Here is a 26,512-nt window from a genome sequence, read left to right as displayed (position 1 = left end):
AGACTATTGCACGAAGTGTACTTTGCCTCATGCGTGGAGGTGAAACAGTGGTTTTGCACAAAGAATTAAAAAATTGGGATTTTTTTCATTAAGACTTTTTTTGTTGAAAGGCTTTTCAAAATCAAAACTTTAAGCTTTGTAGTCTTTTGACCTCAAAATGTTGCCCTTTAGACGCATAGCTAGGATCTCTCAGGAGTCCGACAGAGGCACCTACAAGTGCTGGGAGCCTCAAGACTTCATCGAGAGTCCAAAAAGCAAGGGAGCAGCGCGGAGCAGGGCATGTCACGGTGGCCTCTGAGCCTCCCAGACTCGGGGCCGTGGTAGTCCCATGCCTCCTTCCCAAATCACCAGCTGCCAACTGGCACTGGGAAGCCTGGGAGCAAGGGGACGGTGACACAGGGGTGACGATAGCAGCTCTTAGACATGGGAGGAGCCCCTTGCCTGGGGTGTAATCCTCTGTGGCTAGTTATCCTGGCTTTGTGCCCAGCTGCTGCTGGCAGAAAGCTGGGAAGCGGCTGCACCACAGTCTGGACTTTGGGGTCCATCTGCATTTTTATCTTCACTCTGTTCTAGAATTCTAGTTTCCCCTTCTACTATATATTCAGTCCACCTGCTGCAGTGGTGACACTAAGCAGATCTGCTCAGTCAAGGTGGGCTCCGATGCTGGGTTTTAATGAATCATCTCAGGGATACTTGGCCTTGACTAATCAGTAGCTTCTGTGGGAAAACAACTGAATTAATATTCATCCCGGTGCCAGATTTTAAAGACTGTCTGTGCCAAGCGCTGTGGATTATTGGCAACAATGCACTGTTTTCCTCCCTCTGACATGTCAGCGTACAAAGCAATAAAAGTCACAAAGGAAAAAAAATGTTGCATTTTAGAGATTCTTTCTTTCTACAAAGCTAGCCATTATCTTTACTCTCTCTGAAGCCAGGAAATGTCCACTGAGTCAACATAAAAGTGACTCTATAATGGGTTATTCATCAACTGTTCATATTTGTGACTGACCTTACAGTTATCATGTCCTGGAAGCAGACAGTGCTGCCTGCTACCACCTACAGAATGGGCAGTGTTGAATGCAAGGGAGAGAAAACACGAAAACAGTGCTGAACCTCCTTCACCCTGCCCGCGAAATCCTTTCTGGTGAAAATCGTTTTTAGCTGTTAATGTTGTTTTACGGCCCAATTACTCCTACCACCATCTGCTTCTTTGTGAAAACATTCTGTAGATACTGAAGTAACCAGACCAAGCAAAAGTCTGAGACAGACATCATAATTAAAGTCTCATAACTAATGCTGTGACCAGGGCTGGGCTGGCAGCTGTGGCCAGCTAGGGCAACAGCTTCAGAGCAAGAAGCAAAACTTGGAGTAAACTGGGGGAAGAGGAAACGGGAGTTTATCATGGAGATCATAATGTTCGTGGTCATGTTGAGAAAGTACTTTGAAACCAGGCTTGTGAGCTCAGTCTTCAATGCAAAAAGAGTTTATAAGGATCTTGAGAATCTCCTGAAAACCTTAAGGAGTAAGCAGCCTGGGCTGCTCTCCATACTCACACAGAGGCATTTCATTACCTGGGAACCTCCGCTGCTTCCGCAGACTTCCACGGTAGCAAGACTCTACTGAACAAGACTAAAGAGAGAAGACTCAAAACCAAAACCATGCCTTAAAGCAAGTGTTACGTACACAGAAAGTCACAGTTGGTTCTGAACACAAAGAAAACCTAGCACTGATTTTTATGAAAATTCAAATGGAGCACACAAGTACTAAGCATGAAATTGCCAATTATTAACACTGGGTTTTACATCTTTGCGCAGCAAACCATCTCCCATTTTCCGCATATCCTATAGTGCTAAGAGGGCAGGGTGTGGCTGAATTTCCAGCTAAAACTTACATTTTATGGGTTTACAAATCAGATGTTTTAAATTACAACTGAATGAGACTGAAGACTCCTACACAAGCTGTCATGTCAGAAATGAACTGGGGAAACATTCATATGCATTTTTTTGCACCGGGTGTAGTATGTGCAAAGAGAGGTTATGAAAACTACTTTTAAACCTTTGAGAACAGGACTGCTGCACTGCCTCTTCCTCATGTTTTTGCTTTAAGATGTAAGTTTACCAGTGTCCCAGTGAGATGGAGTAACACAGAAAGTCCTGCATGTACCTCATGATGCTGGCATAAGCAATGTTCTCAGTCGCAGTGTCCTGGAAGACCACTAGCATATCACTCCTCAGCTGCCATTTTAGCCCTTTGGGACTGCTGATAGCATCATTCCTGGGATGGCTTTTATTTTACAGCTAAGGATCAGCAGTTCTAGGGCTACTTTCCAAGAGAAGACAAATCCTTTGAACTACGTAGCCAAAGACACTGCAAATATTCCTTCAGCCAGTAAATAATCTTGGGTTTTTATTATTTGCCAACCTTTGATTTATGAAGGACTATTATACAAAAACAAGGGAAGAAACAAACAAATTTCAGTCAGCAACACAAAGTGCAAACGACTTCCACATAAGCTGCAGTAGAAAAGCGCACCCATCATTTTGGGGCAGTAAAATTTAATGTAAAGGAAAAAGAACAGTCAGTTGGTGCAGCAGCCTGGGATTCTGGCTACAGAGTTCACATTTCTTCTTTGCCTTAGGCCTTCTGTGAGCAAAAGCAAGAAGACCAAGACCTTCAAGGCACCTAATTCCCACTGATATTTTTCAGCAGGAATGAAGAACTGTCTTAATTCTTGTGCCCATGCTTCAGATCGTAACACGGAGCTTGCTTCACGCACCTCATCACGCAGGTGTAGCGAGCATCAACTCCATGAAGTTCATGAGATGTTCAAGTAAGACCAATAGATAAGTAAGATAAAATGAGTAGGTAAAAAGGTTACATACATTATATACCACAGTAGTTATGGCTCTCAAAATTATTTGGTCATATGCTTACAGAAAGCCACATGAATTTGCCAATCCAGGCGAGAATTTTCTTTCCATAACTAAATGTTGGCTGGGGATGCTGCTTTTACATTGTTTTCCTATCCATCAGACTTCTTTTTAAAATGTTTCATTTTTATAATATGAAAACTAAACTGAATGGGGTTGGAGAACGATGATGCAAAAGGACTTAATTCTGACTGTGGACTAGAGATTGAGTCATGACTGGGTTTGACAGTACTTTTTTAACCATACATTTTTAAACTATTATACATTATTCTCCAATCTCTGGGTTCATAGCAACTCAGAGAATTTACATACAGTTGTCCTGGTTTCTGCCACAAATGAGGAACAAAATCTGCAAAGTTCTAAAATAGACTAGAAATATTGGCTAATCTGAAATCTCACAAAAATGTTAAGAAAATGATCCAGCATACATCACTTCTGTGGTTTCAGATTTTGCAGAATTTACAGGAGGTGCCTGCATTGCCATGGTTATTACTGGGGCTAGAGAAAGAGTTGGAAGGACCAAAAGCTGCAGTCACTGACAGGTCCTCCCATTGCTGGTGGGAGCAAGAAGTGGAGCAGCCAGATGCTTACTATGAAATTTTGGCCCTTTCTAACAGAGGAGAGATAAGGATACACTCAAGACTGCATATATATGCAGCCTGATCCACTGCTCACAGAAGTCAAATTTAAAGCAAATCCAACCAGAGATGAACTAAGCGAGCATTTCAGTCACTCTGACACAGCAAAACACATCACCTCCATCCCCAGGCAGGATGGCACCCAATCGCACACCTACCTTTTTATCTTTGACATCAGCTGGCCATTAAAAATGCCATCCTGAACGCCGATCAACTTTGATGCAGGGCCAATGGAAGCGCTATTGTTTGAGCACAGCCAGGTGATATCAACAAAATTGAGTCTACCGTTCCTGTAAGAGCTCTACAGAAAACAATGTCTCCACAGATGAAAATAAGCAAAGAACAGAGCCCTCAGTGACTGCTGGCTCTGCTTAGTAGGTATATTTTGTTTATGAGGCGTATTAGGAGCTGCTGCAGACTGCCTTTAACAAACATACCTGGTATCAACAAAATCCTGGTAACACTAAGCAATTCGGATTGTAGCCTTTGAAACTCCTTTTCTAGACAACATTCATCTTCCTAATTAATAATTAATCACACTGTGTTTTTAAAGAGATTATCAGGTGTGATAGCAGAGTGTGCCTAAGGCAGTGACTTCATTAACCATACGGAAGAAGTTTACTTTGTAGTTCTCCTGCCTGTTGTAGGGGTAGTTGCCAAAGGGGTCTCTCTTGGGTTAGAATGTCAAAGAGCAACAATTTAAAGCAGGAAACAATTGGGCTATTATTTTTCTTTTTTCTTTCTTTCTTTCTTTCTTTCTTTCTTTCTTTTCTTCCTTGAAGAGCTTTTAAATCATAAATCTTCAGATGCTTCTTGTGCAATTTAAGACTCAAGTCTACTTTTCCTACAAAAAGGCCCAATTCTGTAAGGAGCAGAGTGCCCTTCCTAGCTAGCCCAAGGATCTTCCTCCGCTCCGTCACGTTACCATGCTACAAAGAGTTTACAAACACTGTTCCACCTAACAAGGCTTTGAACTGTTTTTGTGCAGAGGCCCTCCACAGCATGCCAAGACTGTCAGCAGGGTTGGAAACACTGATTTCACCTACAGGACAGTATCTCAAGCATGCTTTCAGCAGTCACAATAACTCACAGTGGATCCTGCCCAGACTGGAGCCAGTTAGTGGCCCTGACTTGAAATGTCAACAGCAGCATGACAACTAGCAGCTCCCCCAGGAATCACAGCGCTGTTTTGAATGTGATCAGCACTACTCTTGGCTGGATCAATAATTATTAGCAATCCATTTCACTGATTTCTACCAGTCAGGCAGCTCTCTGCACTAGTTTTGGAAGGATTTCTGCACTGTCAGTGAAAATTTTCTCTTATTTTCCAATCTTGCTATTCCCATTCCCTGGTTTCAGTACTAGTGGATGCTTAATACATTTTCCCGTGAAGCTTTTACTCACCTTTATGGAGTGTCATTAGGATTACTCCCACTGATGTGGAAACAGAGGCCCAGGGTGGGTAACAGTCTGCCCACAGGCTGCACTGATAATACAAGTAAGCCTGAAAATCAGAGGCCCTGACTGCCTCCTTTCTAGCCACCAGGAAAACAATAAAGAACACAAATCCCAAGCCTTTTTTCAGTGCTTTTCACAAAGGACTTATAGAGGAGGCTGGAACTACCCACTGTCACTAACACTAATCTACAATTAAAAATACTAGGTTTTAAAATGTTTTAAAATAAAAATTCTAATGTGAAACTGCTTGATACAATGGGTCCATTTCTCCTTGAATTTTCTCCTGCCAATTATCTTCTATTTTTAGTTCTTTTATTTTTAGGCTGCTGCATGTTATTGCTGGGCAGCTCAACCAGCTATTAATTGGAAATGTTTTGCTTCTCATGCAGTTTTATTTCTTTGCTTTATGCACCACTTAAACCAAACTGTCCTCTGAGGAGATGACAGGCTACGGACAGCACATTTAAAGGACAGTTACAAGCTGTCCTCCATGGGCACAGCGGGGCATTATCATAACAATTTTGCTGTTTTCCCCTCCCACACCTGCACACGTTTGCATCCGTGTGTGCATTTTCCTTAAGCCATGTCAAACTTTTTGGAGAATTGGGGCCATCTGGCAGCACTTCAGCAACCAGTCAGGCACAGTGAGCTCTCAGAATGCAACTGATATTAAAAGACTCCCCGAGCACATTCAGCGGAGTCCCATGACAATAACTGTGTGTCGTATATGGTGCTTAGCAGTGAGAAGTAGATCCAAGTGATCTGACACAGGGAGGGGTGGGAGCTGGAAAACCCAGCAGGGCACTTCACGGCTGCAGATCCCAGCATTTTTGCTAGCTGCATTATGGACTTTTCTCCGAGGTGCAGTGCCACCAAGCCAAGTTTGAAGCTGAAGTTATAGAATGGTACATGATCCTAACCTCTATTTTTAATACTATTGTCACTACCTTGTTCAGTAACCTAGACAACAGCAAAAAACTCGGTTCTTTCCAGTTTCATAGAACTACCACACTAGTCTGAGCTGCTGCTCGAACTGAAGTCAGTGGCAAAACACGAGTTGGGGAAAAAAATCAGCCCTAGTTCAAATGGCATTTCATTTAAAGGGACGTAACATTTTCTGGGATATTTAACTCTGCAAAGCTCACATGCCTTTGCAAGCTACCACTTTAAAATGCTAGCTAAAAATATTTGCTTTATCTGAAGTCAGATGAATAAATCCTCCCTACCGTTGGTTACACAGTGTGGCAGTGTACAATACAACTGCAAATGTATTTGTTAGAAACTGTACATCTGTTATGATTTACGCTTGCCAAAATATAATTCTTTATGGCAACAATTGTTTCATGGTGCTTAAAGTTTTTCACCTCTGTGCCAGGAATCTCATATGGGATAATTCCATGACCTTGGAATCCAACAGATACATTCCACATCTGTCTGGTCTGGGAAAGCCCGAGTTTGTTGTGTGAAAAGCATAGTGGGAAAATAAAACCTGGAAATATCTGAAAATACAGAAACTGCAGGGCTGCTTCTTTTTTCTTTTCTTAATTACCAGTTTCAAGTGCAGTAAATCAACCTCACAAAAGTGGTTATTTTGCTTTTGTAAGCATGCATTCACTTCTGATCCTATCTTCAAATTAAGGAGTATGGTATAAACATTAAAATAATTCTATCACTGGAAAAAATAGCAGCCTTTAAATATTTAAACTAAATCTTGTTGAAGGCTGCTTAACATTTGAATGAAAAAACACCCAGCCAACTTACTGGTAAACATCTTACTGCTGCCTGTGAAGACTCAGCATGGCAGAAAAAATCTTGCAGTCCTTAAAAAAATCTCAGGGTAATACTCTTCTCATCGGATTTTTAACAAAAAATGACCACAAACAGCACTGTGAGCAGTGGACTTTACAAGCCTGGTTTCCTGTGGCTCTTCCCCATGCGTATTTTGTGTTATTCTAATAATTTGGCTGAGCTCATGCTGCAGCCTTTGCCTCCACGTAGCATTTTCATGCATACAGCCTGCAACTCAAACAGCCTGCACCCTACCATGATCTGCGCAACACTGGAGGCAGATGCTGTACAGAAAGCCATGAAAAAGGTTATACTAAGAAAAAAAGGGAAAAGGTTAATCTGCTTGTTTGATAGAAAGGGGAAACTAAATACTCTTATCCGTACTAACCAGGATGATATTCCTCGTTTAAATCAGGAGCTGCTTTTCTGATCAATCTGGAAGTCTCCCTTTAAAAAAGGTGTTTAATGGTTGCACTTCAGTCTGCCTGAATGTGCCAGTTCACTTGTAGGCTGTTTCCTCCTGCAGAACCAGTATACTTAAAAGATAGCATCCCATAGGATGTCGCAGAGGAAGGCAGCATTGCAGGCTAACCACAAATAAGCAATTTACGAAGTTCGCAGAAAACTGTGCTAACAATTTAAAATCTGTGAGTCCTGGGTGTCTTTGAGAACCTTTTATGATAGGAGTCACAAGATCCCACTCGGAACCTGTATTTGTGATGCTGGTGATCTCTCTAGTTGCACTACAGGCTTACAAATTGGTAACTGATTTGTTTAAGGCATGTCATGAATAACCACGTTTTATAACAAATAAGAATCCTGCCCAAAAATTCTGTGGGAAAGTTCAGCTTTGTACTACTGGACATACTGTACTCCAAAGGAAGCTGCATTCTGGTGACATATGAAATGGTTTCTGCACACGTAGCAGCCAAACAAATTAGCTATATTTGTAGTGTTCTGGATTATAAGGCCACAAACATCAATAAATATATGAAAGAAGCTAATGACTTTTCAACATGTTGTGACAACAAACCAGCCAAAATTAATTTCAACCAAAGTTTGTGGAATAAAGTATTCCTGGTGGCTTCATCAGCAATCCTGCAGACAAATTGAACATCAAAGATGCAAACTCCTGTCAAATCAGGTTTAAAATATAAACCTTAAACTATATGTGAGCAGGCAAAAATACTACTGCAGCACAAGAAATAATTGATACTGGATGTTCATTCTTTAATGTAGAAAAATACAGGCAATTTCTAAAGTAAGAAACTATGCTAGATTTATAGTGGATGGCTGAGGTGAGCAGATACTTTATGATTACACAGTACACAGTGCTAATACTTTTCTACCCATTCAAGTCTTAACAGCTGTTCCTTCTAGAAGGAGAAAATAATGGCCCTCAGTAGTTCTTTAGCAAGCTGCCAATTTTCCACATGGGTTTTGATGGCTAAGAAAATCAGGTTTTCCTAGTCTCATGCTGCTGCAAGGAATAACAAGACACCTAGTAACTCTCGTAGGAATAAAAATCCCATATTTCTAAAGGAGCAAATTATTTCCTATATTTTTCTTGTATAATAAAAAAATCATTAATGAAAAAAATCCCTATCTAGTATCTAGTCTGGTTTTATTCTCACACTATTGATTTGAAGGCTCATCACAGTTAAAGTTCCTCAAGTGTGTAGCTGTGCACTATGCAGGTGCAGTTATTTCAGAAGAGAAACTATGTTCATAAATCAAATATGTATTTCAGCACCAGCATCCAACACTCAAGAGGGAAGAAAGAATGGAATTTTAAGTATCATATATTGATTATGAACCAAATTTTGGCTGCCTTGGATAGAGGCAACTGTTCAAAAATTCACAGATAAGTAGCAAGCAAAGGAAAACCTGTTGGCCTCTAAGCCATTTGGAATGGATGCTGTACAAGCCCTTTACCGTTTGTGTGGGGCATGGTTTCTTTCCTCCTAAAATCACATCACAACGCAGCAGTCTGATGGAACCAGAGACGCATTCTGTGTACATACAACTACCTCCCAAGGCAACACAATGACACCAGTTTCATTACATCCATCTAACCCATCTCCCACTGGTAGGAATTCAGATTACCAGCACCCCTTGTGCTGCCATCACTGCCTTGTTGCTGGTCATGTAACATCTGGCCTGAGATGTGCATTTGAACTGTCACCACAAGGACATACATCAGCCACTCCCAGTCTATATATCTGGGTATGAACGCTCACAGCTGGCACTGAAAACCATGCCCCAAACTCCTACTTCAATACGTACACAGTCATATCCTAACGCTGGCTTGTTAGCCTTAATCTGAGTCTCTCTAATACCTTTTTATAACTTGTTACATCACAGTGTCTAAGTATTTGTGTGAGATATTGAAGACCCAAATATTTATGTCAGAGAGGGAGGAAAAATCCCATCAGCATCTGTTTGCAGAAGTGAAACAGTGAAACTGAAGTGTCAGATAATCTCCCAAAAAGATGTCAGTATTTTCAGCTGCCTGACAGATCTGTCTGCTTGTGTGAGAGTAAACAAGAAAATGGCTCAGCCATTTGGACTGAATTTAAGGCAAAACAAAGAACAAATTATCTATTTTCAGATCAGGTCTCCTGCTCCATTCTACAGATGTTCATCGTGATTTCCCCTGTAAGTCCCTTTGGGAACAAAGATCAATGCACTGTGTGCCTGGCCAGCCTTGTTAAAGTACTGGCAATCTGGAACAAAAGCAAAATTAAGTAGAAAAGAAACCTTCAAACAGTACAGCCACTAGACACATCTCAAAACTCCATGTCTTACATTTTCCTGGAAACTAGGGAATGTCCTCCTCCACTCATGTAAGGTATTTCCACAAAACTGGTGTCTGAATTCATACGAATTTTGAGTAATTCTCCTGGTTTGAGTGGAATTAGTTCATCTTGCTGAAGCAAGAGATTAAACTGAAACCAAATGTCTTTAATAATAAGTCTTAATCTTTACCAGGAAAAGACAGAGTTTTATCAGGATGCCAAACTTACCTCTGTAATAATGAAAAAGTCGTCACCAGGCTCTCCCTGCACAACAATTTTTTCTCCATCTTCAAACTGGACAGGTTCCAGTGCATCAGCCACTGTCAGCCGCTCCCATTTGTCCAGGGACTCTAAAGTATTGAAGATCATAAAACTTTATTATAAAAAGATTCTTACTTTGGCTGAAGATTCATATCTAAACTGACAGCTCCGATATGCCTGGTTTTGTTACAAAAGAAACATTTCTCTCATCCACGCGCTTTGCACGAACTTCAAATTGAGAAAATGAATTTATTCATTGTGCCTTAGACTTTCATAATCACCCAGATAATAATCTTAAAAGTTGGACAGGACAAGTTGACAGTTCCCCAAGTCTGTGGTCTGATCTGCACTGCCCAGATGCTGCAGTGCACTGGAGCAGCCTAGCTGTTGTGAGATACTACTGAGATCCTCTCTTACCACATCGAAACCCAGATACCAGAACAAGTCATGCTGTTTTTTCATCAGAGTTGCTCTCAGATGGTTACTGATGGCCTTCTTAATAAGCACTGCAAAGGTGCTAATCCAAAAGAAGACTCTTTCCCCGTGAGTGAGATCAGGAACTATCGACACCAATAGCAAGTCCAAGTTAGCACAGTGGCAGTGGAATCAGGTATAGCTCTGTAAAGTTGCACCTCTGTTTCATTTGCAGTTTTGGCCATTGGGAATGCACACAAAAGTGCAAGAGCTGTTTTTCTTTTCCTTATGCCACTTAGAGAGAAAAAAAAACTTCAAAGTAAACTTCAATAAGAAAATATTAACAGTCTATTTTATGAGTAAAAGAACTCATAAAGCCTGGCTCCTGCCCCTTTGTGTTCTTATCACCTACCTGCAGCTGCCATAAATCCCCTGTGATACCTGCCTGGCAAAAGACAGTCTGCATAGTGGCTGGTTCAGGGCTACTCACTGACCTGCTGGCTTCCTCCCAGTGCCTTTGCTAAGGGATGAATTCTACCTGCTCTGCCCTTGGGGAGAAGAAGGATGCTCATCTGTGTCTCTCTCTTCTGCCTGTTTGCACGAGAATTCAAGCCAATGAATTGTATTTGAACTTCTGTCTTTCTATCAGATGTGACTGAGAAAAGCAACAGGCTTAAAAGTTATTAAAAGAAACAGATAACACAATGATATAACCACCACAGCCTTAAAGAGTTGGGCTAAAATTCATTTACTAAATTTCTGTTGATTCTTACTCATCTCATTGCGAATCGCCAAACAATTTAAGTCAAGATATGCCTTCTGACAACAAGGCTAGGTTTAAGTTGTTTGCTCAGACTCTGTCTTTCCCATTTTGTTCAATATATTGCATAGAAGTATTGTGGGAAGGTGAAAGAGTTGTTCTCTAAAATCGAAAAAGCCTTCTGGCTGAGCTCAGAAGAGCAGACTGGGCCCGACAAAGCCAGACCAACGTGGAAAATGCACAAAAGGTAAATTTTGCTGGACAGTCATCAAATCAGTTGCTGGACACACATACATCTCTCTTCATATTTTTACGCACTTCCTGTTGCACTTTGAGAAACAATTATTCCTAATATTTTTTCCACTTATAATCACTAATGCACTTTCCTGGTATATTTATGGTCTTTGCTGTAGAAGCATTAATATCAAAGTCCGAGCTCACATTGTCAATGCAACATTCAAAAGTGCTCTGTCTGACTAAAAATAAGCATAAAACTCTTTCATACAGACTAGAGTAGGCTTTTTCTTTTTCTTTTTTTTTTTTTTGAGAAAGAACTCAGCAATTAACAATGAAAAGAAAGAGTCCCTTTAAACTTTTTCTTCAGTTGCCTTTATGAAAAATTCAAAGCTAATTCCAGCTCTAGTCACGAAGTGTCTCTCTTTTGTCCAAAGGAATTGTACCACTACAAATACATTGGTTAATGGTTCCTGCAAACAGAGTATGATATAGAAGTTTGTACATGATAAAACTCTTAAAGTTTTAGTTGCAGTGTTAAATTCAAACATCAAATAAAGTAGACCTTTTTTTTTAATTTCTAAAAGGTACATACAAATTCACGGCTTTACATTTAATTAAAAGCTGGAGAAAAGATTTAAATGGAGTAGTTGTATCTCCTTAGATAAGCAGCTACTGATAATCTAAAAAATCCTTAAGATTTAAAAATATATATATTCTTATAATTATATACCTAGTTACAGACACTAAGCCTTGAAAAATATGTGTATGAAGCAGGTAGAGGTTTTTCCAGTGAGAAATCGCCAAGTTCTGACCACAATAATGCATGAGGTGAAGTTGACTTCCCAGTACTGTGTTGAGATTTCTAAAATACTTTGCAGTTTTCCAGCTGTCACCTACTATTTAGACATGTGAAATAGATCCTTAAACACTTCACCTGAATTCTCACAGATCCTGAAATGATGTGTTATTTTGTCCGGTGCTTTTCTGTACTTAAAAAAGGTTCAAATCTTGAAGTCCTTACCCATTTTTTACTGAGATTGAAGAACCATACTACAAACTAGGATACAATTATATGGCAAACCGCATGTTTAAGGAAGCGCATCTTTGAATAACCTTTCTACTCTGAAATTGTTTTGAGATGTCTCATTGTTGTAATTGCTTCCTATTAGTACAGGTGCAGAGATGTTTTTTTTCTTTAAATACTCATTGTAATTTAGTATAATTTAAGCTTTTAATTTAGAAAGATTTAAATTAAGCATAAAAGAAAGCATTTAAATGATGAAAACTTCATTAATAAGTGAGTAATACACTTGGCCTTACTTTAAGCACACAAATATAATTGAAAATTTCATGCATAGAACCTCTCAAAAGTTCAAATCTATTTTCATCAAGACTCTCTCATATTTCAGGTACCCAAGCTCAAATCATAGAGGAATACAATAAACATGAAATAAAGTGTTTAAACAGTAATACAAGTACTTTAATTATATAGGAAATTAATCCTCAACTGTTTTTTTCAAAATAGCCCTAGTAGAAACATGATGGCTCTCCTACAGAATCAACGTTTCATTGTACTGTCTGACACTGTCCTCGTTATTATAAGTTTTGTTCTCCTAATGGTGATTGATTGGTCAGGCATTATGGGTTTGTTGTTTTTCCTACTGAAGGCCATCAAGAACATGTCCGAATTTTGTGGCTATCACATTAATCAAAGGGAAACAAAATCCAAGGACAAGAAGCTAAACAGATGTTTTAAGAATGTGAGACAGAGGCTGTAAAAGACAGAAGAAAAAAAATCAGTCCATTTTGATTTGTGAGGGTAGTTTGCTTAGTGCACATAAATACAGTATTCTTGCAGGAAAAAGCTTCTCACCTGTCACCTGAAAGGATGTAACTAGACTTTACGATAAATTCATAACTCTGTACTGCTTTTTCTTCTATCTATATGCAGTTCAGTAACAGCAGCTACTGAAAGGTTACAAGTGCATGCCTGTTGGCATATTTAAGGAAAGATTTGCCCTTAACATAAATGCTCAGTGCTTATTAAAGAATGAGAAAAACAAGTCCTAAAAAAGGGCCCTTTACACTTTCTTTCCTTAGGAAATGATGCAACTATGAGATCTCCTGTTTGACCACCATGGCCATCGAAGACCAAAATTCATTCAGCCAGCATGTCTAACAGAGGAACTAACACACAAGTCCAAAGGGCAACTGACCCAAAATGGAGACCTTGCTCAGGAATTCTTCATACATCTTCCGCTTTCTCAGTGTGCTGCCCTGTTATTAAAGGAGAGAGAAAAAGAAGGTAGGACATTACACAAAGTATTTTTGTGTTTTCTTCCTACAGCTGCTTTTTTTTTTTTCCCTCCCCTTCCAAATCTTAAGCATAGCCAGTATAAACAGCCTAAGGCAAACATTTCCCCATAAAATGTCTGGGCAAGTTGTATTCCTGATAAGCAAAGACAGAAGGAATCAAATTCAACCCTGGTGTAATTTCACTGACTTCACTGGTGTTACTGGACACCAAGGGTGTATTGTATCCATTATTTACAGGCACTCATTTAAAGCCAGAGCTTCATCAATTAACTGTTTAGCTAATTCAATATGTATCTTGTTACCAATGAGGCCCTACTAGAAGGGAATTTACAAAGTAGGATAAAACATAAAATGCCCCCTCATGGGTCCCACTGTTTTAGGTCAGAACCTCTTTCGTGACAGGAGTGTTTGTGTGCAAGCCTTTGTTTTTATCTTGTACAATGTTGTATGTATTGCTACAGCTGAGCAACCTATTCATATTATTTTTTAACAAGATTTAAGTGTGTTGAAGCAGACAATCCATCAATGTATGTGCAGCCACCAGCACAGTCATTCCCAATTTAGTAAGACTTTTTATGTGACAAATTACTGAGAAAACTTATGCTTACGTGAAGTCTGATCACCACAGAAAGGCACTCTTAAGCAGTCATTCCAGAAAACATTATTGTCAGAGATTCAGTTATAAATAAACACAATGCAACTTTACCAAGACAAAAAATATTAATTAATCTATAACTCCTTCAGGGACACAAGCGACTGGAAAAGAAACCCTTCCCAGGTACCAAAGAGGAATTCCAGGGTCTTCCTTGCTACCCTATAGTTTACTCTGCCATATGACAGCCCACATCATTTCTGTCTGGATAAATTCTTAGTAGATGTTGAAGGTTGTCTTGTGCCTGCTAGTCAAATCTACAAAGCAGGAGAACAGCATAAAGATGATGGTGCTCATCTTCTGAAGGAAAAGGAAATGAAGATGGCATTCATTCACAGGCCAGAAAGAAAAAATCAAATGTCAGTGTCTGCTACAGAAAAAGACACTTCTCTACTCCTCCTTCTCAAAGGGAGCACTGGTAAGTGCTGGAAGCAGAGAAAGTGAGGATATACAAAGGAAAATTAAAAGAAACATTTCACCTGTTGCCATTAAAGCATTCAGAAATACTTGGGAAAGGCCAGTGGATTCAAGCACAGTGATATAGCTAAGCAGTTAGCATTGTCCCTCTTCCTACACGCACTGTTCAGGTGGGGCCTGGTCCAACAACCAAAAGAAAAGGGACTTCTTCCACCAAATTCAGCAGGCCGTGGCTCCAGCTTCTAGCATGAGCATCAGCAGACACTGCCGGGTGCTCTCTTCTCCTGGGCCACCTCTGCTCCAAAACAGCCTCGGCACCGTCAGAAGCTGCTGCTCCTCCCAGGTCTCTGTGGATCAGCAGCAGCCACCAAGGTCTCCCTCCTTTGCACCCCTTTCATAATTTCCGAGCGTGGTGCTGACAGCTGGCCTCTCAGAGATAGCATCACTAACCCTTGTCTGACCTCTCTGTCTGACAAACCTGGTTCTCAACCTCAGAGGCCCCTGGAGCATTTGAAGTGCCAAAAAGAAAAAAATGAACTTCAAACAGGGGAGGCTCTGCAAACCACGCCAAATCCTGACAGCTCACCATGAGACAAAGAATGGAAAACTGGACACTGCACAGTTGTTGCTTTCCTCCCTACAATCGAGTGGAAACTAGACCAGCAAAATTGACAGCTGTGGAAAACCAGATTGGTGGTTTAGTGCGATGGGCCGGGGCACCCAGGGACAGATGTGGAAAATGCTTTTAAAATGACTGTGGACACAGATGAATTTTAAGAAGCAGTAATCAGCAGCCATAAGTGCCGCCTGACCACAGCTTTGAGTATTTAGAGATGCAGACAAGACCCAGGAAGGTAGGAACTGCTGGCATCCCGGCTGGCCCGGAGGGCAAGAGCCCATCACTTCCTGCAGGACGATGGGTGTGTTAGCTCTTGGCTAAACTAAGAGCTGAGGTGCACAATTCACCATGAAGAGAAGTGCATAAGCAAAATAGAAGGGGAAAGAACTAATTGAATGTGCTATTACCATTACCTGTATTGTGGTATTATCTGTATTGTGTATTCATTATCTCAAACCTCAACTACAATTGGGACTCCTCTTCATGTATAACTTAAACATCCCATGTCTCTAAATGATACCACTGACATAGATAAGGGAGAACAAAGCCTGTTGAAGAACTAGTGGGTGAGACTTTAAAATCCTATTTCCCAGCATATGCAGTGAAATCCAAGGTGATCCAACTAATGGCTCACAATTCAGCCTGCAGAATGGCTCCTTCCAAACCTCCATCTCTCCTTAAGGAGACAAACAACAGCCTCCAGGTTCCCAGGAGCCACCTGATAGCTGAGTTTCATCTCACTGTGCCAGGCATGCAATGCATCTCTGCAATTTGCATAGCATGAGGCTGGTTCCCAGTCAGCACAACTGGATCCTAATTCCTCTTCCAGAAGGAAGATGTCTAGCTCACGCTCGAGCAGGGGCCAGAACATCGCTTTATTTTTGCTTGTGTGTGTTTTCCTGCTCAAGCTTTCATAAGCATGAGGGGAAGAGATTTTGGGAGAACACTAATATAAGCTAAAAAGAAAAAAAAAAAAAGAAAAAAACAGCAGTAGAATTCTTATAAGAAATCAAAGCATGTTCTTATTGCCATTGGTATTGATCTTCTTTCCTCCCCATGTAACAGGGAGAACACGCTGACTGCCTACTTTCTCACCTTCCTCCATCAGCCCAATATTACCCTCTCATTCCCCACCATGCATGCAGTGTTACCTAACTCCTGATTTCCCTTTTATACTTGCTTCATTTGGTCTAGCCACTGTACCCATGAGGCCAGGAGTATGAATACCACGTAACCTCTTCTATTACCCTTCAAGTAGTCTCTGTAGAAGTGTGAACCAGCAATCTCATTGGGATATGTGCTAAGTCTGATCTTATGCAGTATTTTCATGGTTATTCTAGAAGCACCTACAAATCAGACAGTAATAATATCTGCAGACTAAGAGATAACATGAATGCTTCCCAGGAGAGGAAAATAACAAGAGTGGATCTAGAGACATTAGAAATGGAAGCAAAAAATAACAGAATGAGCTTCTGTTCAGAAAATATAGCTTAAAAATACAAAGGAAAAGAGCTCCAAAACACAGATATTTGAGGAAGGGAAGAAAACTGGAACACAGTAAAGCTGAAAGAGATTGACAGATAGTAGAGGAGAACCTGGTTTGCAACATCATCCTGCAACAAGGCTAGTTTGGTCTGTATACCCAAAGACATCATTCAGGAATGAAGTCCCATCTCCATGGCTCTGATGTGACTGCGCCTGGTGTGTTACACTCTGCGTGGGTACCTCTTCTCCACAAAAGTGCTCCAAAGCTGAACCAAGCCTGAAGAACCGCTAAAACACTTGGGGAGAGCTGATAAGGAAGGAGCAAAACAAATTCAGCCTGTATAGGTTAGCTCAGCACTGGGATCATAGGTAAACTATTCTCATAGTTAGCATGCATGGTTCTAAAGTTTTTAAGCAGATAGTGATAATCACCTACAGATATATGACAGAAAGATAGGACATTTTAATACAGCATAATTTGACATAACTCAAAGTAATAGGGGAAAATCAAGAAAATCTAATTTAAGATGAATATCAAAGAAGTTTTCCCAACTTCAGATTTATTCTCTTGCAGAAAAGCTCCCCAAGGGAAGCAGCAGAAATCTTACTGCTCGAGCCAGATAAAAACAATAGTAAATGTACATGAATAATTCTGTACTGGCAGGGTTCTTGATGGCATGTTCTAAAAAGTCTTTATTACTTCTGCTTTTTCTAACCTATTAATATCTTCTTATTTCAATAGTCACTGCTTCTCCCTCTCCCCACTTTCCTTTGTTCACTTTCTCCCCAATTCTGAGCTGTCAGGCACAACCTCATCTTCCTAAAGACGGTGGTTCTCACTAATTATGAAGAGTCATTAGTATTCTAATCTGCAGTGCTCCTCCCCGAAACAGTCACAGAGAAACGAGATCACCTGCATTTGCCAAATCCACCCAGAAAAGAGCTCAAAGCCATTTTTAGGGCCATTTAACATAGCAAGCACTGGCCTTAGCTTAGGCAATACACAGGCTCTGAAAAATGAATGCCACAGAGATTACAGTGGGTCTTGTTGAACAGGACTAACGCATCTATTTTCCAGCTGGCTCTTCTTCACGTCCTCTGTTTTCTTCCATTTTTCCTGCCCATTTCTCTAATCCGTTCTCTGCCGTTCTTCCCCTCTGCTCGCCTCTTTGCTTTGTTCCTCCAGCACTCTTACTGTCTTCTTTCTTGCTCCCTTTTTTTCAGCTGTGCAGATGGGCTGGCTGGAGTTGATTGGGCCCTTCCTAGAAATCTCCACCTTCAGTAAGAAGCCAAACAAATGGCTACCGAAAGGCAAAGCATGGCTCAAGTTTCAAATAAAAGAGTAATGCTGGCAGGTATGCAGCTGGCAGGAAGCGCCGGAATGGCCTTCTGGACTGCTCCAGCGCTGGTTAATCCCCATGTAAACCTGATATTGAACAATGCTTAGGGTGTACATTCTTACAGGAGACTGAAAAAAAGTCACTGAAACAATGCAATACTGGCCATCAAAACAGTACCCACAAGGTCCTGGTGCTATGATGCGCAGATGTTAGATAGAATACAGGCTCTGGATTTGCTTTATGCTTTGGCAGTCATGCAATCTACATTTTATGAAACACAAAGTCCTTCTGACTTGACTTCATCTGAGTGGAAAAAGGCACTTGCTAAAGAACTTGTTCTCAGATTCAAGCTGTGAAAAGATGGTAAAGCAAAGCCAAAATAGCATAAATAAAATGAGGCATAACATTAGGAACTGACTAACCTTGCTTTATTATTACTTATATCCCAATATTACAACTTGTTTTCTAGGAGCAAAGTTTGCCAAACAGGCAAAAAGTATTGTATGCAATGCAACTTCCCTCTCAGGGCCAGGTATCTTGGACCATGGGAACTATAAGACAGTTAAATTATCCTGAATCAGGCTCTCTTATAGAAGAAATTACAAGAAATTAATACTTCGAATTTCCTCAGTCTGGGAACTGAATTGTCTGGGGGATCAATCTGATGTTGGGATACAGACATTTGCTTCTCTGGTATTTGTGGTATTTGCTATATTTAGAATACAAATACTGTACTACCCTGGGATGTTCCCCACTCTGTGATGCTCTTGAATCCCAAATGCAAAGAAGAAAGCAGCAACATTTTAGCAACTGAATTAGATGAGAATCCTAAGGCAAAAATTCCTTTACATCTCTCCCAGAAGAACGTAAATAATTAAATATAGAATACATACATAAATTTCTGTTTGCGGATGCACACACAGAGAATATGTACATAAAAAAAATTGCAACAGTGTGAAAAGTACGCAACTCAGCACAGATAATTTTATGAAACAAATGGAACACACAGATGGGTAGATAATTTGTGAGCGTACTGAGGTGGGAACATGTTGAAGTGTTTTTTGTAATCCATCTAGTATGATGAATTACATGGTATAATACTTTGTCAAGGACTGCAGTGAAAGCCAAGCAGTTTCTCTGCAAATCTTAACAAAAAGAACTATCCCAACTTTTACAATCATCACAGCTGCTAAAACAAACTTGAATGTGACCCTCAAGCCACCAGGGTACCTAAGCTGAGACAATGAAATATAAAGAAATATATCTATTTTAACAAACTTCTTTTGGGACAGGCAAAAGTAATAAATGGATGACAACTGTAACTAAAAGCCAGCAGGAACTTTTTGCATCAGGCTTTGTCTATCCAGGAAAATGGAAAACCGAAACTCACAAACCTCCTGAGATACATTTTATTCATACCATAAACCAGTCAGTATCGATGAGACTTCTAAGTGGGGAAAATGGCACTAAGCAGAAATAAAAACCAGAGCTGACTGAATGTGAAGCAAAGAACCAAAACAGAGCCTGCAAGGAGAAATGAGGTACAGAGTCAAGTGTCTCATGACAGGATAAAATCTTTTTGGCAAGTGTGGACCTGAAGGCATGATTCACAAATAAATATTTACAACTTGAATAAAATTTCAACACTAGCTTGAGAAAAACGGGGCTGGTCATGGCCAGGAAGGAATGCAGACAAAAGAAAAAACATCATCACGGGTTATGGAAGGACTTTATCTGACTACAGACAAAAAAAAGTCTTTGGAGAAAAAGGTCATTGATTCTTTTTTTTTTTTTTTTTTTTTGCAAACAGGAAAAGTACTTGCAAACAGGAAATAAAAAAAAAAACACTGCTCCCTCTCAGTTTTTGAATCATCTTAAATGATATATTTCAAAAGTTATCCTAAGCGTTACTACTTCTCATTTAAAGGCAGAAGCATTTCTACATCTAAAATATCCAGCAGCTTTCTAGAAACATAAGGTTAGAGGCTAAATGTCAGGAAATAATCTTTCTGAGACTTGAAAGGCACCTACTACTGCATCTTAAAACTGAATACAGCAAAAACAGCCAAGTAACGGTGGAGTTAGCTTCAAGTAAGAAATGCGGACACTGAAACATGATGTAATTAATTCTTGGGCTTGAGGAAATGTGCAGGGAGCCACTGTAACCTGCCTCATATGAATGCACAGACATTTCACCTACAGCCAAGAAATTATCCACACTGCACCTACAAAGAAATAAGAGGATGGCAGAATCTATGTAGTCTGGGGAAGTACATTGCTTTTGCAGTGGGCAGCACTAAAAATGGGACATTTTTAATACTTACATCAATTAATTCACCTTGCTACCTGAAATATTTCTTGTCTAAATAAGAGAATGTGACAACTATGCTTTCTGGGTATCTAATGTAATAGAATTTTAATGGCCCCAACTGTAAAGAAAAAAAAAGAAAAAGAAGAGAAAGAGGGAGAGAAAGACGTAAGGAAGTTCCGTTAAGTTAAAGGTCTCATCGACTGCAGAAGATGAGCTTGCTATGTAAGGTACAGTGGCCACCGATTCACAAAATCTGTACATGAATTTGAAAAGCGGTTATCACTACACTAGAGCCAAACAGAAGTAAATGCATGATATTCAAGTGATATGTATGGCTAAAGCCAGCATTACGAACATAGCCTTTTTCCCTTGGACTTTAAGCCCTTTTAGCAAAATCCTGTCTCTGCATCAAATATGCATCTTCTGAAGCCTGCTATCAGACGGTAACGGACACATGACCAAACCCGAACTGCGTACAAGTTTGAATGACGTTAGGTTCCACTGTTTTCATCATTGCTGACACTGAAATTATGTCAAGGCTATGAGGCCTGTGAATCTTAAGCTTCAATTCCTAAACAGCAAAGTTAAAGGCAGCCATAAAAAGCTATGCTTGAAAAAGCCAAAGAACATAGGCCTTGTGCTGACATTTATTTTCCACCTACATTCCTTCTCCTTTATACCTTCAATCCTTCCTTGCAGCATGCAGGTTCGTTGCACCCATTATACCAGACACCCCTCGATTGCATCCATGTAGGACATGGGACAAATAAGTTCAGAGTGCCTCTTAAATCTGTTAGGAAGTTCTCCTGCCCTATGGTTTAGAAATGTCTTGAAGAAAGGTCTCATTTACTACTGACTGCCTCCCTGCACTGGGAAGCATTCAAAAATTTCATCCTGCTTAATGACAAGAGAGAGAAGACAGTATGATTCTCAACATTATTCGTATATCTTGTCTTGGAACTACCAGACTGAACATTTGGGGATGGGGCGTATTTCCATCAGCTGTACTCTCCTGGATGTCAGCATGGTGTTCATTTATGTGATACAGAACCCAGACCATGAAATACAGACTGAAAAACAGTAATGTTTCATACAGACATTTAGCAGTCATCACAAGTATAAATAAAGATCATTCTTACACTCTGTTGCTTAAGAACTAATCATTTAACTGTAAAATCTACTCAATCCTTTTGCTAATTTTTCAGTTACCCATGACATCTGCTGGAAATATATATGATCTCAAAATGCACATTCCTTTATTATGCTGAGAGCATAGTATAATTTTCTTCAGATCATAATGAAACAATGCAGCTTTTATAGGAAAGTCCTATTGAGAAAGAAGCTTTACATAGAGCTGTTAATTATCTAAAAAAAAAAAAAAAAAAGAAGGAATATTTTCTGGAGAAGGAAATGATAGGCACATTGAGATCAGAAACAAACACCCCCAAAAAAGTTATGACATTGCTAAAGATAATTATCTGTCAAAGTTTTCATTATAAACACACAACTCAAGAGCTGACAGCAAACCCATAACCTAGCACACATCCCAGGTGCCCAGAAGGTCTGCTGAGCTTTGCTGCAGAGATCAGGGAGTTTGAAAGGAGCAAGGCCATGAACTGTCAGCACAGACTGCAGCTTCGCATCCTGTGATATCTGTGGCTGTGTGCTGGCTGACAAAGATGGAGGGCAGAGTCCATCTGAGGCATTTTTTTTTAGGATTTCCCTAGCATTGCCTGCCTTGAAGAGTTCATGGTACAAGTTCAAAGACCCCATAGGCAAGGGGTAGTGATGACATTTTGAGGCGCACGAGAAGGAGAGGACTTGCATTAACTGGGTAAGGGAGGCCTGAAGCTTTCATAGTTGTCAGCAGTTATTCAGGTATGAGTTATTAATAACATTATTCAATTGCATTTCTGAATCAGCATCTTTCTACTGAATCTTGTTACCTCTTACTTCACTTGATTTTGTTACTTAATATTATTGTCATGTCCTCTCTCTTTTATTTAGAAACAGAGGCTGCAGAGCTTTCTACCATCAGGGAAATCTGATCACAGAATAGAAGCACTGGCACTACAAAAGAAAGTAAAAAATACTAGCTCCATAAACAAGTCATTCTCCATGAACTTACCATTAAAATGCGTCTGTAGCTGTCTCTGTCGATGCCCCAGAGCTTGAGATCTGTCTTGGCCTTGACCGTGGCAGCCCTGGGTGTACCATAGATCAGTGCCAGCTCCCCGAAGCTACCTCCTTCTCCGATGCTGGTGACCCACTCTCCGTTGACATAAACCTACCATGGCACAACGCAAAAAGAGAAGCAAAACCAGTTTGGGGTTTTAGCTGCAGCTTTCCTCCTCCTGCCAGTTACCTAAAAAGCTATTAGCAGTTTCCTTTCTAATAGTCAATGCTGGGGACACAGAAAGAAAACAAGAGCGTAACAGTTTCCTCAGTGAGTCACAAAGAGGGCAACAACCTGCTTTGTGGACAGAATTTCAAGTTGTCTTGCTTCAGTACAATGCCGGTATTTACTCTCTGCATTTTCAGCTCCTGTGGTTAACTGGCATCGGCTTTTCCCTCTTGTGTTTGAGGCTCAGACAGTCAACAAGCAGAACTGTCACAACTTTGGCTTTTTATTAACACTGTCAAACTTGAAAGGAAGGAGATTTGTTGATACGTATAATGAGGTTTGCTGAAAAGCACCATGGCCATGAAATTAAAAACATTCAAGACAGCGAAACATCTTCTGAAAAGGAATGTTTTTTTTTCCCTCCCTAAGCTTAGTGCCTCCCACATTTAAACGTAACTATTGAAATCTCTTTCTCCCTTAGTGAAGAGTACTAAGTGCTTTGGATTTGGGAAGCTACACAAATAATTCTTTATCTGTAACTCATGCATCCGAACTTGTGAAGCAACGTCTGGCCCAAAGGCTGTTAGATAACATCCTGTCGAAACACGGCATGGATTGATACCACTATGCACAGCATCACTCCTGGATGACACAGAATTTGAGAAGTCCTACACTTGAGTCCTATGTAAAACCTTCGCTAGAGAAAGGGGGACTTAGGCAGGTGCTTTACACTGGGCTGAATTTCTCATTGATGATACAGCTCCTGAGAGATAATAATGTATTCTAAAACGAGTATGGATTGTGTATTCTGCAGCTTGCTGCTATAAACCTACACAATAAACCCTTTTCATTCTGTTAATGTGTCAGTGAGTTTAGAGGGTAGGAAAGGCTGTGTGCATTTATCTGGTGCAGAATATGTCCCAGTCTGTTACAGGCCAACAACAGAAATCAACAAGAATTAATTTTACTTCTGTGGAAGCTTTGTGAAGAAAAATATTATGAAGAAAATATGCAGGTATCTTTGTCTTCAGCAGAAAATGATGGGAAAGGACAGGACCATAGCCTATTACCAGCTACAGAGTAGCAGATGAACAGGTTTTAAAAATATATGAATTAGAGCTGTATTCAAGCTAGGCATGAGAAAAGACGGTGACCAAAATAAATGAACTAGGGTCAAAATTCAACGAACTGTCGGTATTAATTTTACTTCTAACTTCATTTTATGATGAAAAGGCATATTACGAACTACAGCTGGAATCAATCCCAATTTATCTTCCCAATATTCAATTAAGATCTCATCTGGCTCCTACTGAGGTGAGTGAAAAGCTGTTTCGGTAGGAGCTAGATGAGGCCATGGAGCAGTTCAGCTGATCAAGGGACCTCTTGGGAAAGAGCTGAAAAGGAGCAGTATTAGCATCGCTGCTGGACTCCAGACAATGTTGTGGTTCTTTATGTTCCTGGAGCATCAAAGATCAAGGGGTCGAAATAAAGGGGGAAAAGAATCCAAAATAGGCAGGTGGTAGCAGATTGCCAAGAAAGAGCTCAAGCCACAAAAGGTGTTTGCAGCTTCTTTTCTTTGCCACTACAGAAGGAATGACACGTAGGAGAATATCACACAAGAGAATAACAACAGCGTTTCCTTTCAAACTTTTACACTCCCTGCAGAAAGAAATTCGCACAGAACATTGAATATACTTCTGATTCTCCTCAAAGATGAAACTAGAAAAAGAAGTTTTAAAAACCCTGACAAACCCAAGCATTTTCCTGGTAGGTGAAACAAGCAGGTAATACTGTGGGTCCTGGATCTTTTTCTTTTTTTTTTTTTTTTGATAAAAAATGGAGAAATGGATGAATAGATTTAGGATTCTTAAAGAATGGTAACATAATGTATGAAAAATTTTAAACTCAGTTAATCCGTTGCAAACTTGACCACATGCATATTTGAATGTAGGGATACACTCTTACTGTGGGGTACTTCACCAGATGGACCCTGGGTTTACTACAGCTAATTCATGTCCTCAGTACAAATCTCAACCAAAGTCACAGAATCATAGAATCATTTAGGTTGGAAAAGACCTCTAAGATCATCTAGCCCAATCTCTGAAGGTTGTCAAAAAAATTCCTAGGGTCGATAGGGAAAGTGTAATAGATTTTAACACATTTTGGACTACATTGTGAATGTCAGTATCCTTGATTCATTTTAGCGCACAAAAATACATGTGTTTCTGTGCGCTTTTGTGAAGAACAGTTTTTGTTCTTGCACAAGAAGCAGTTTGGTAAAATGATTTGTTAAATGCAGTAACAATTTCATTGAGGAATACAAACCAGGGTTTGAGTTAAAAGCAGAAAATAAACTCATTCCAACACCTATTTTTAAGCAGTATGGTTGACGTTTCTTTTTAAAGCATTATGCATTATGTCTGTGGCCCAGAAGGGAATTAAGCTGGTAAAACTCAAGAGAGAGCAAGTGAAGTATAGTTATTTGCTGTTACACAGTTGTTGTAAACAGAGGCTACTACAAATCTGCTCTAAGACTAATTTTACTGTCTTACTTGACAAGACTCCCCGAAAGATGTTTGACATCTAGCCTATACACAGCTTATGCAAATAGTCATTCCCCCACCCCAAGGGTGTCAGGTTTAAAGTACTCTGAAGTGAAACCAAATCATTGATCTGACAGTCTTTGGGCTCAGCATTCACTCCCCCAATAAAAATGCCATTTCCAATATCAGTCTTCAAAAGACGAAACAGATTGAGAATAACTATTGTTTTCTAAGAGGAAAACCATTGCACTTCATTCCCTGAAAAGGCCTAAGTCAACAATCAACTTTTGTCTTCATGATGATGTTAAAGTGCATTGATGATACATCACAATGCCATTCTGCCCTTTTACAGAGTTCAACTCCACAATTCCCTTTCAAATTGGTTTTTAAAAAAAGACAAGTAGTAGAAAGGAAAGTGGCTCTGCTTGTAAGGTGTAGGAAGTAAAGCTATTTTAGGCTCAGAACAGCTAATGAAAGCCAATGTTATATGGCAGCAGCTCAGATGATCTCTTTCTTTACCCTAAAAAAATACTGGGCTGAGGTTTTGGCTCAGACCGTTTTAGGCAATTGGGAACTCTAACCAAAAAAGCAAGTACACAAGTGAATTATTTCTACTTGTTACTTGACCTGTTGATCACAGCTCTGTAATAGCTGGAACCTTCTTTTTTTCATGCAGCTGGACAGAAATGTGTAACTGCAAATGCCCAAATATGAGGCGGAATAAAGCCATCAGGACCACCTACTTTCCGCAGATCAAGAGTATTTAAGATTTCTATTGTTTTCCACCACGTAGTATGAGCAGTGCAATTCTTGTGGGCTTGAAAATCACGCAACTTGGTTCACTTCAGGTTTTTTTTAGGAGACAAGTGGGAAAAATTGTCTGCGAGCATCAGCGGTTCCGTTCTTCATAGGCCACGATATACATATGTGCTAACTGCGAGAGAATATGCAATGAGTCACACAATGCTCAATGTAATAGGAATGCATCTTGGCCTCATCCATCCTCCTGTTGTCTAGAGAAGCAGAATGTGACCTTACCACAGTAATATAACCATGTTACTTTGAAAGCACGTTATAATGTGTATCTCTGAGCTGTATAAGAGTGAGCTTACCTTTACTACTAAGTCTGTAATTTTGTATCACTGATTTCAAGTAGACTTTTAGCATTTTTTTTGTTGCCACTTTGTGATCTATGTGGACA

General features: G+C 40.0%; 1 protein-coding gene across 4 annotated transcripts in view; it reads right to left on the bottom strand.

Annotated features, from left to right (window-relative positions):
- The window catches only part of PRKAR1B (protein kinase cAMP-dependent type I regulatory subunit beta), a 101,289-nt gene that overhangs the window by 10,478 nt on the left and 64,299 nt on the right, over window positions 1-26,512 (bottom strand). For all 4 annotated transcript variants that reach the window (XM_048062769.2, XM_048062764.2, XM_048062754.2 and 1 more), the window contains exons 7-9: window positions 22,553-22,711; window positions 13,501-13,561; window positions 9,841-9,962 (exon numbers count right to left, since the gene is read on the bottom strand). In XM_048062769.2, the coding sequence (XP_047918726.1) occupies window positions 9,841-9,962; window positions 13,501-13,561; window positions 22,553-22,711 (342 nt within the window). The remainder of the gene's footprint in view (window positions 1-9,840; window positions 9,963-13,500; window positions 13,562-22,552; window positions 22,712-26,512) is intronic.

The sequence above is a fragment of the Anser cygnoides genome, chromosome 15 (assembly GCF_040182565.1).
Source record: "Anser cygnoides isolate HZ-2024a breed goose chromosome 15, Taihu_goose_T2T_genome, whole genome shotgun sequence".
Classification (NCBI taxonomy): Eukaryota; Metazoa; Chordata; class Aves; order Anseriformes; family Anatidae; genus Anser; species Anser cygnoides.
Note: the sequence above shows the minus strand (reverse complement) of the source record. Positions and strands in the feature narration are given on the sequence as shown.